The following is a 12242-nucleotide window of genomic DNA, read 5'->3' on the forward strand; positions in this document are numbered from 1 at the left end:
ACGTTATGTCCCCATGCCACCACCTTGAACCATTCGCTGTTAGCGGGACACATTCTCAGCTCCTCAGTGTGAGACCTAATGAGTGGATGCACGCTGTTGCCTTATATACCCATGTGCACGAGGAGTGGCTCAGCATGCAAAATCCACTAGCCAATTTTCATTGCCGTTTTCTCTTTAACTCAGAGATGAAATGGCTCCCAAGTTAGACCCCTAATGTCGACACAACATAATGTCTTCATTCCCTGCATCAGCGAATGATGGTTATGTACGTAACCAAGACGTTATTTAAACAGCAGTCATGCTACTTTCAACGTTACATTAAAAACGTTACAAAAAAACATTTTAAAAAATCCTATTCAGACTTTTAAAGGGTACATACTACCCTACTATTGAAGGGTAGTGTATATTTTGAACCATTTTGGCACATTATATACAGCATAGCCATTTGTACATTTATATTTGTATCAATTTGTCGAATAACATGTTTTTTCAATAGAACACAGGAATTTTTTTTTGCTGGGATTTTTACTGGTATTGGAGTTGTAGCCTTTTATTGAAGTTTAGGAAGCCAAAGGTCAATCAACATGCTGTCAATAAGTGATGTTTTATAAACAAATTTTGGGAGAAGCACACACAGATAATTAACAAGACTAGTTCATCATTAGTGATTACACCATTTACCCAATCATAACTAGAGAAAACTCCTATAAATAACCAAGTACATCCTACCTCTGTTATCTCTCGACTTTCAGCATCCCTCTGCCACCCGACCCCATACCTTCAGCTAGTTTCTTAGTCAGCACGGGAAGAAGCACTCGGGGGAGCACTTTTGGGCCGAGCTGGACACCGAGCTCGGACCCCTCTCCCTGGACAGGGGGAGGGTGCCCCGGGCTTGGGAGTCTTGCCGAGCTTGGCGCTCTCTCCCTGGACAGCACTCCAAATATAGATAACCTTTATTTAATTATATGTAAGTGTGAACTTGTGAAATGTTGTTAATATTTATGTTAATAAATGTTAATATTTAAAAAGTATTTTTTTCATTTTCATTTTCTGGGTCACAGATAGGGTAAAAATATTTTTAGTTTAGAATTATGCAAATAAGAAACTAAACTAGTGATCATCTGTAACCCGTAGTTACATTAATGCCACACAATAGTACTACAAAAAATGTAAAACTGCTGCTACAAAAGTCACCAGAATTTAACACTGTGGTTCTTTGAACCCTACCCCCAGGCCCCCTAGAAAATAAGGGTCCACTTTCTTTTTTTTTTTTACTTGATGGGGAGAAGTGCCAGAAATGCCACTGGAAGGAGGCCATGAAATGTTAGGGAGAGAAGAGTGGAACGAGCTTGGGAATTGACACGAAGATGAATCGCATGAGCATCACAGCTCAACTGCTAGACTATGGTCCTAACAGAATTTCCTGCACACTTTACTGATCAAAGCATTCACTATGCACCAAAACTAGACAGCCAAAGAACTATCACGATCTGGTGATATGGAGGCGAGTCCTCAGCAAGAAATCAGCATTTTGCCTGAACACAGGAGCCATATGTGGTGAGTAACAGGTGGTCTATCTGCAAATTCAGTGAACCTCCATCTCTAATTAATATTCAATCCATGTACTGGCTGCATTCCAGTATCCATAAATTGGTCGAGCAGATAGTGTAGTGAGAAGCCTGCACACCCAGACGCTACAGGAGGCAGGTTATCCATCTCGAGACAGTATACCCCATACAGAGAAAAATCATGTCCGGGAATACCAAAAAGGAGGGACAACATTAACATCTTCACTTTACAGTGAGGCTCTTTTCTCACTTTGCATTCTGTTTTATATTCCTGAATGGTGTGAAAAGCTCATGATGCAGAGGAACGGGATTTATGGCGACGGTGCAGAGTTGAGTCACTGCCTAAAATCATGCAGGTTACAAGCTTTCACAAATCTACTCTGACAGCTTGAACGCTGCATTGATTCCAAAAAGATGCGCACCTGCCTGTGCTTATAAATGTGTGTGTGGAAGAAGGGCTTGTTAAGGTAGTATAATTTCCAGTGTGCAGTGAGAGCTTTTGCATCCTTGTGGAGAGTGAGCATTTGTTGGTCTGCAGAGACTGTGGAAAGAACATTGATGAAGTTGTTTCCTTGTGAGCGCGCCGCACCCCCGGTCCTACTGCAGGCCGGCATGCCGCACAAGGGAAATATGGACCTGTCGTAGATAGAAGATCAAAGCCGTTCATGCACACACACACACTCTCGCAGCCTGAGAAAATAACCCTTAGCACTGCGCCTACAGGGGCTGTGCTGACAGCTGATTGGCTGAGCATCAAAACATGCAGCGAAGAGACCAAAAGTGAGCAAGAGGGAGGGAGAGATAGAAAGGAAAAGATTGAGAAAAAGAAAATGATGTGGTCACAGAAAAAGAGATATGCTGAAAACCAAAGAGCAGAGAGAAGGGGAAAAAAACATAAGATACTGTAAGAAATATTACAAGCAGAAGAATGGAAATGAAGAAGGAATGAGACAGTGAAAAGAGCTGTTTCCATTTCCTAGCAACTGTCTCGAACAGGCCTCACTCCAGGGTGTGAGCACCACAGCAGGGTCTCACTCTCAAACAACAACCCTCCTGCCTGTCATTCATACTCACATGCATTCTCAAGTAGTTTTTGGCTGGCTTCAGGCCTCTGTCTTGGATACCTCTGAGTATGTGTGTGTGACCCATTAGCAGAATCCCTCAGCGCTGTGTTAAAAGGGTTCAGAGTGTTTCAGTAATCCTGGAGGCCGGCAGATACTGGTGGGAATTGTCATCAAACAGGCCAACAAGTGACTTCTCTGTTACATCACCCACTGTGCTCGAATTACACGTTCAAACTCTTTACAAAGAGCGGGGGGTTTCAACCTCTTGCACTCAGACTCTCAAGTACCCCCAGTAAAAAAGCCTTGAGTTCTTAAGCAACCCCTTATCCTTCATTAAGAACATTGATTAACATTACTACATTATAAAACTGTTTATTTAAAAAATGAAATAAGGGATAGAAATGTCATGAAATTGTAAGTTCCATATAATTGATATACTACCACTCAAAAGTTACGGGTTAGTAATATATATATATTAGTGGTGGGCCGTTATCGGCGTTAACGTGCTGCGTTAACGTGAGACTCTTATCGGGCGATAAAAAAAATATTGCCGTTAATCTATTCTCAAAGTTGGGTTGGGAGCTGGGTCTATACTACGCAAGCTATGATGACTTTCACCATGATAGTTTAGCGCGGATGTATATCTAGACGAATTGCACTGTAGGGGGCGAGAACGAGTCTTCGAACTACTGTGAAATTACCAAGCTTCCCAAAAAAAACCTCGACAAGACTCGAGCCTGTTTCGTGTTTCACACATACTCCGTCTGCAGTGCGTATGCAGTCCGTGTGCGTTACGTATGTGGTGCAGAAGCAGCACGGACTCATTGTGCTTTCACACAGGACGCGTTTGCAGTCCGGTACTGATCCGCGGCTGTTTAACCCACAAACACAACATTTGTTCATTATTCTATATTTCAAACCATGTTAAAAAAAAATAAAAATGTGACTCTTATCACAGAACAGTAACAATCTTTCATAATCATAGACATTAGTTTAAACTTAATAAATATAAACAACATATTATTCATGCATTTGGTTTGTATAATAAGCTGCTCAAGCAAGCGGCAAAACATTTAAACACAACAATTAGCCCACTTTTCTTGTTGGGATATCGCAAATATTTAAAATTAAAGCACCACTGACAGAAACAGTCGACTCTCGTGCCTTTTGCATTTAAATCTTTATTACAAGCAATCGCACTGTTCTTAATGAACTTTGTTTTTCTGCTTCCATAAAAGTGCATAGGCCTATATTGCCTCGTTTATCTAAAGGTGCTCTTTTTCTTGTTTTAAACCTAGCCAAAAACCCATGTGTTGCGTGTGAAACACAGTAGGCTTTAATTAGTATTCATTTATTGTGAAATTACTGCATTTCCGTGTCAATCCATGTTAATTTTTACCGTGAACAATGCGCTGTCATTTTAATTCAGCGCTTGCAGTACAGCAAATATAGACTCGGTAGGTAAACAATCGCTGCACTGCTGCAGACGCACCGCTCCTGGAACGCACTGACGGACCGCAACCGCGTGAACGCTGGAATCCGTTAACATGGGTGCTTTAAAAAAAAAAAAAAAATGCAACGCATATGCACTGCAGACGGAGTATGTGTGAAACAGGCGTAAGGTGGTTTGCAACTTGTGCAATGCGGAATTAGTTTACTGTAGGAGTTCTTCCAGTCTCAAGTACCACCTAAACGAAACGCAAAGCATCCCTTAGCTAACGCGGAAGATGCCGGGCCATGCAATTTTTCGTTTGTTGTGAGTTTTCTTCATTTAAGTGTGTTTGAGTGCAGCACAGCTCTATCAGTACTAACAAGTAGCTACATCTTATTGAACATAATTTGAATGCCTTCGGCAGAATTCAAATGAGCCATTTTAATCTAGATTAATCTAGATTAATTCCAAGATTACATTGAGATTAATCTAGATTAAAAAAATTAATCTATGCCCACCACTAATATATATATAACATTTCAGGTAAATGCTGTTCTTTTGACTTTTCTATTCTTCCTGAAAACAATGTGTCACGTATTTAGCAGCATAACTGTTTTCAACACCAACAAGAAGGAGGGAAGGAAAATCATGTGACACTGGCTGCTGAAAATTCAGCTTTGCCATCACAAGCATAAATCACATTTTAAAATAGAAATTACATAATAAAGTACCAATTATCTTTGGAAACAACATATTGTCTTCGATAATATCACACTTACTATTTTGCCCAAAACGGGTCTTTATGCATGAAAATATGCAATAGAAAACCACTGCTTTTACACATTAAGAAAGGGGTCTATCTCAAGAGAATAATTTTTGAAGGTCCATGGCATGAAAATGTTTGCTAACCCCTGCATCAGAGTTGAAACCCCTGGATAAGACTCACTCAACCTCACAGTCGAATACATATTCATGCATTCAAAGAACATGGACACATGTCATAGGCTTACATTGTTTCCATATTGCAACTTCTTCAAAAACACTGCACCATGACCTTAACTATTCCACAATCACAGTGTTTGAGCATCATGAGTACTAATACTAAAGAGAACAGCAGCCTTGCCTTTAATCTGTAGTCCTCTCTCCACCTAATGTCTGTATTTACATATGCAAGTGAAGTTTTCTCTGTGATATCGCTGACAGTGCATCCAGGGCACTTGCTCATCAGTGTAGTGAATAAAGAGAGGCGCTGATGGGAATACAACAAGCCTGGCTGGTTTAAAGTAGGTGAACAACACAAAAAGCTTCCCTCACCTCTCCCACCATCCCGTTCCAAACTCCATCAATCTTTTTTCCATGTTTCCCATTGGTCACCAAGTAGAGGTCATAGGTGAAGCCGACAATTCTGGCCAATCGCTTAAGGATGTCGATGCAGAATCCTTTGCAGCACTGTTTCATCGGTGCCACCCCTTCCTGAAGTGCACTTTAATCAGAGAGAAAGTGCTCACTTAGGTTTATTGCACGTGTCAATAAAAATTAATCACATATTGTTTTTTTTAAAAGTGAGTGAGTTTTTTAAATGAGTGTTGTGGATGCACACACACACACACACACACACACACACACACACACACACACACACACACACACACACACACACACACACAGATATATAGTTTACCCCTGAAGAGAGAAAACGAGAAACAGTGTTAACCAAAAGGACTGAGAGTTACAGAGGGAATGTGAAATAAGGAAAGATGTAAGGTTTTCAGTAGTATACTGTCTTGGTACATTTTCTTTGATATAACTAAAAATGATATAATGAGACAAAACATGGGCATCCATATGACTGGTGTGGGAGTAGTGAAGCAGCATCCGCAGAGACACATGTACACAGCAAGAGCTCAAGCAGATTGACAAGCAACATGATGGAAAAGTAAGATCGCCACAAGGCAAAGTCAAAATGAGAGGGGGAGTGAGAGAAAGATAGAGGAAACGAGTGATCGATTGCAAAGCTAAGCTAGGTGAGTATAGCCCCTGGAACTTCATAGTGATACATTGGGGGGAAGAAGTGAGCGACACAGAGATAAAGACAAAATTGAATGAATGTGACAAATGACCGGAGAAAGATGACCAAAGCTTCCGAATGGAACTCTTTGGAACAAGGAAAAACAGGCCATGCTTACAGCCTCAGGTTTTCTCAATTTCAAAGTAATTCATTGGCATGCAATATATTGCTTTTCAATTTAGAAATAAAATATAAATGCACACCTAAATATCAAATTGCAAGTTATGAAAATAATGAAGTGAAAGTTATGAAGACATCTTTATTTTCAAACCACCGTTTTGCCATCAGCCTTCTCAAGTGATAATAGATTTTAATATTAATTATTTTTTCAATATTAGTATTTACAGTAAGTTGTAAGTAAATAAAATAAAAACAATTAATAAAATTGAATTGTAAAACATTTAAGACATTAAAACTACTATGTTGTCCAAACAATGAACAAGCTAAAGTAGTGAATATAAAGATTAAGTACTGGCATATGAGGGTGTGCAGTCCTAATATAATTTTGACTGTAACATATGCATTACTGCATTTCTCCACTAACACCTGCATTTGTTAGAAGGTTTAGGAAAATATAGAATGACACTGCAATGCCTGTCTCACTGAAAGGTCATAGACCCGTGAAGGGAAGAAAATCTAGTTCCTAACCTGTCCACTGAAACATGCAATTTTCTAATTTAACTTTGGTTTCTTGGGACCCACTAGAACAATATTACTACAATGTTGCTTTTCCACCATACAGAAAAGTCATGATAAAAGGTGGTCAGATCAGTACTAACCTGGCATTAAGAGGCCGTCTGCATGGCACAGAGTCCCTAATGCAGGTTCCAGAGGAAGGGTCTGCGAGCTCCACAATAACGAAGGGCCGCTCCTCCAGGGTCACGACCCTCAGGTGCTGAGCATCATCGGGCGGCTGCAGGAAGGGGCTATATCGAGACCAAGCAGGATACCTCAGACGTAACACCCCGTTCTCCCACCATCCTACCTAATACCACACAGACAGTACATGGTCGAAGGTCAGAGGTCATTCCCGACTTTGCAGTTGCAGAAATGTGGCCAATAAATTGAGATATCAATTTAATAGGCTGTGCTTATACTGACCATGACAAAAACTGTTTAAACATGACTACTGCTCATTTTGAATCCAATTCATGAATCAATAATACATGGAAGTCAAAGGTCATAGGGTTTGGTTTTTATGGTGGTGAAGGATAGTGTTTAATGAAAGACTATATCCTCTATGTTCCTCTGTGAGCTTATAGCTAAGGGCTTTCTAAAAACAGTCCTGTGCCCTTTTTATTCACAGGGGAATGAGTGGATTTTTCTTTTCAGAGAAATGCTAAATGATGGGCCACAGAGGAAAAGGTCACGAGCCTGAGAAAAAACAGAGAAGGGGTAAAATGTGTCAAGATAAGCTAAGACAGTATAACTGAGCTCATAATCCATATACAGAAGATTAAGACCTGCAGAACTGTATGTATCAGAGTGCTTAACAGAAAATAAACTGAATATAAATTGATAAGGAGACAGCAATAAAAGAAGAGCTGTCTTAAAAAGCATAAGTTCAGTTTCATATTTCATTCAAAAATGAAAAATTCTGTCATTATTTATTCACCCTCACGTCATTCCATTCCTTTACACTGTTATTATTTCCGCTAACCACAAAAGAAGAAGAATCTGAATCTTTAGAGTGATCTTTTTACATGACAGATTGCAATGACCAGGGTTTGTCAAGATCCAAAATAGCTAAAAAGCAATTTAAAAGCACCACAAAAGTAATCCACATGACTCCCTTTCAGACTGAAATTTAAGTCTCAATTGTCTCAAACAAATGGCATGAGGTCATGACATCAAATATCTAAGCCAAACGTCAAATGTGCGGAAAGGTGATATGTGTGTTCTTAAAAAAATGCATTTAGAGTGAATTTATTTCATTTCTAAATCTTGACAGTGTGATCTCTGTGAACTGTCATTGCATGGACAAATATGAAGATTCATTCATCAAAAAATAACATACAGTTTTGGAACGACATCAGGGTGAGTAAATAAATGGACGAGTTTTCCATTTTCAGAACTATTCCTATAGGACACAACAACCTCTCAGCAGTTTGTAAGCAGCACACACTTCACATATTACTGTCTTGTCCCAGTCCCAACCCCTTAAAGTTTGCTAGCAGCACTGAGCCGCAAGACTCTCCCCTACACACCAGCAGAAAGTGGCAGCTATCAGCACCAAAGCAACCCAAGAGAACCATTCAGATACAGCTAAAGATGTTCAGCTCTTAAAAAAAAAAAAAAAGCGCCATGTGGAGAATAAATATACTTCTCATATGCCATGTACAGTATGTGCACGCATTTGAATATAAGATATCAGACAGTGGCTGGCAGCTAAAAGACTGGATCAAAACAGAGGCATCTAATTGAAAAGAATCGAACAGGAAATGGCAGCAGTCAGCATGTCGATTCCTGCAAGCGCTGGTCTCATTGGGCTAGTTAACCCACTTCTAACTGCTGTGCCATTACAAAGGCTTCAAAATCAAACGCATCCGAGTTGGATCACTGGAAATTACAAAAAGCTGATTCTGCGACATCGGCTCACCTGGTCCCTGTCTCGTTCTCTGTTCATCAATCTGTCTGCTTGGGTCAGTTTGACTGTCCATTTGTCAGCTTTCTTGCTCTCTCCCTCCTTGAATGCCCATTCACATCAAGAGTGATAACTATAATGATAATTTTAAGAGAATAGGGCAGTGATAACAACAGAGGAACAATACTGTTGGAATCACTTTTAATTTTTTTTTTCCAGTTAATGGATAATAAAAATATTGACAGCCAATCGGTATATATCTTGCTTTAAAGAGCATTACCATTTAAAGCACCATAAGACAAAACTGCAGCGCATGCTTATAATGAACACTAAAGGGACAGTTCACCCTAAAATAAAAATGTACTCACTCTCCACTTGTTCCAAATGTGAATGAGTTTCTTTGAACATGAAAGAGGATATTTTGAAGAATTTTAGTAACCAAACGATTGACTTCTGTAGTTTTTTTTTTCCCAATACTGTAGAAGTCTATGACAATGGTTGACTGTTTGGTTACCAACATTCTTTAAAATATCTCTTTTAGTGCTCAACAGAAGAAAGAAACTCAAACAGGTTTGGAACAACTTGAACGTAAATCAGTAAATGATGACAAAATGTTATTTTTTTTGGGTGAACTATCCCTTTAAAGCAAATGTATGTATCTCTCTACACTCTCAGAAAAAAAGATACAAACTGGACGGAGCATATTAGTACCTTAAAGGTACATATTACTGCCTAAAGTGTACATATTAGTATGTAGATTGACCAAATTAGTACTTTTTGAAAGGGTAACCCCTAACCCCAATGACATCTTTTTTTTTATTTTTATTTTTTTATGAGAATGTACAGTTAAGTGAGTGAAATTCAAAGTCGTGATTGCAGTGTACACATGCATTTGTTGCAGCCGTAAAGCAGTCGGCCCTTTTTTCTGAATTTTGTACTGACTCTCCAAACTAATATACTTCCAGAACAAACCTTTTGGGATCATGGGAAAGAAACACAAGCCATTTGCCTTATTAGAAGTCAGTATACCAGCAGAATGATTTAGAAAATAGCATTTCAAGGTTAAAAAAAACCTTCTATACAGTTGCTTTAAGCTTAACTTCCAAATCAAGCTGCTTTCTGTTGCAGCGAATCTGATCGAACAACTTCAACCCGTGGGCAAATCTTTTGCCCTCTTGCAAAATCCCCAATCGTATGGATTCCTATTGAAATGCTGGCAAAAATGAGCAGAATGAGAGTAAATGTAACTGCACATTCGTGTGGGAGCTAATACAGGTCCTTCTCAAAAAATTAGCATATTGTGAAAAAGTTCATTATTTTCCATAATGTAATGATAAAAATTTAACTTTCATATATTTTAGATTCATTGCACACCAACTGAAATATTTCAGGTCTTTTATTGTTTTAATACTGATGATTTTGGCATACAGCTCATGAAAACCCAAAATTCCTATCTCAAAAAATTAGCATATCATGAAAAGGTTCTCTAAACGAGCTATTAACCTAATCATCTGAATCAACTAATTAACTCTAAACACCTGCAAAAGATTCCTGAGGCTTTTTAAAAACTCCCAGCCTGGTTCATTACTCAAAACCGCAATCATGGGTAAGACTGCCGACCTGACTGCTGTTCAGAAGGCCATCATTGACACCCTCAAGCACTCTGTTCCCAGAGTGCTGTATCAAGGCACCTCAGTGGGAAGTCTGTGGGAAGGAAAAAGTGTGGCAAAAAAACGCTGCACAACGAGAAGAGTTGACTGGACCCTGAGGAAGATTGTGGAGAAGGACCGATTCCAGACCTTGGGGGACCTGCGGAAGCAGTGGACTGAGTCTGGAGTAGAAACATCCAGAGCCACCGTGCACAGGCGTGTGCTTTTGAAACCAGAAACAGCGGCAGAAGCGCCTGACCTGGGCTACAGAGAAGCAGCACTGGACTGTTGCTCAGTGGTCCAAAGTACTTTTTTCGGATGAAAGCAAATGTTGCATGCCATTCGGAAATCAAGGTGCCAGAGTCTGGAGGAAGACTGGGGAGAAGGAAATGCCAAAATGCCTGAAGTCCAGTGTCAAGTACCCACAGTCAGTGATGGTCTGGGGTGCCATGTCAGCTGCTGGTGTTGGTCCACTGTGTTTTATCAAGGGCAGGGTCAATGCAGCTAGCTATCAGGAGATTTTGGAGCACTTCATGCTTCCATCTGCTGAAAAGCTTTATGGAGATGAAGATTTCGTTTTTCAGCACGACCTGGCACCTGCTCACAGTGCCAAAACCACTGGTAAATGGTTTACTGACCATGGTATTACTGTGCTCAATTGGCCTGCCAACTCTCCTGACCTGAACCCCATAGAGAATCTGTGGGATATTGTGAAGAGAAAGTTGAGAGACGCAAGACCCCAACACTCTGGATGAGCTTAAGGCCGCTATCGAAGCATTCTGGGCCTCCATAACACCTCAGCAGTGCCACAGGCTGATTGCCTCCATGCCACGCCGCATTGAAGCAGTCATTTCTGCAAAAGGATTCCCGACCAAGTATTGAGTGCATAACTGAACATAATTATTTGGAGGTTGACTTTTTTTTGACACAAAAAACACTTTTCTTTTATTGGTCGGATGAAATATGCTAATTTTTTGAGATAGGAATTTTGGGTTTTCATGAGCTGTATGCCAAAATCATCAGTATTAAAACAATAAAAGACCTGAAATATTTCAGTTGGTGTGCAATGAATCTAAAATATATGAAAGTTTAATTTTTATCATTACATTATGGAAAATAATGAACTTTTTCACAATATGCTAATTTTTTGAGAAGGACCTGTATAACAGTAGTAGTTATTGTTATAACTATCTTTATAGTTATCATTCTTGGTGTGAACAGGCCTTTACAGTCTGTTAACCCAAGATCCATTGTCTCTGAGCGGCGCTGACGGGAGGGAAGGGAAATGTTGAGTTTGCTGACTCGTGTCTGGATCTGACAGACAGCGTCAGCCCAGAATCTGCCACGGAAAGAGATCCAGTCACACACCTCAACAGGTGACACTGTCTTGTATTAAGGATATCTGAACAGCTTCATAAAATATGCATGGCATGTCACAAAGTTGCACAACCAGGCAAGGTAGGACAGTGTGGGATCCGAGTGGCTTTTTGCGGCTGCTTGAGGGATAGAAATGCCAATGATGCACAGTGTTTAGTGTCATGTCCTTATAATACTCTTATATGTGTCTGAACGTGCTGTTGGGTTTCTCCTCTCCCTCTTTCTTCTCTGATCTTTCTCCTTCTCTGTCCAACCCCCCCACCACCCGAATATTTCACTCTCTTCCACCTCCAAAATGTTCTCAGCGCCGATCCATGTCAGCGGCAGCCAGATGTCTTAACCCTTTTTGATGTTGGAATGTGGGCCGACAAAACGACCGAAATAGGAGTGTTGGAGCATGTGTGGAGAACCAGAGATCCTGCGGTGCATAACAAAGAGCCGGAGTAGCAGAGATCTGGGCCCAAGCTGAGGGGGCAGAGCCTCACGCAGGCAGAGGAAGA

General features: G+C 40.2%; 1 protein-coding gene across 3 annotated transcripts in view; it reads right to left on the bottom strand.

Moving 5' to 3' along the window:
- LOC109105305 (glutamate receptor ionotropic, NMDA 2D-like) overlaps positions 1-12242 on the bottom strand; it is a 74944-nt gene that overhangs the window by 21747 nt on the left and 40955 nt on the right. For all 3 annotated transcript variants that reach the window (XM_042772135.1, XM_042772136.1, XM_042772134.1), the window contains 2 exons: positions 6912-7117; positions 5379-5547 (listed from right to left, as the gene is read on the bottom strand). In XM_042772135.1, coding sequence (XP_042628069.1) covers positions 5379-5547; positions 6912-7117 — 375 coding nt within the window. The remainder of the gene's footprint in view (positions 1-5378; positions 5548-6911; positions 7118-12242) is intronic.

This window comes from Cyprinus carpio, chromosome A16, assembly GCF_018340385.1.
Source record: "Cyprinus carpio isolate SPL01 chromosome A16, ASM1834038v1, whole genome shotgun sequence".
Classification (NCBI taxonomy): Eukaryota; Metazoa; Chordata; class Actinopteri; order Cypriniformes; family Cyprinidae; genus Cyprinus; species Cyprinus carpio.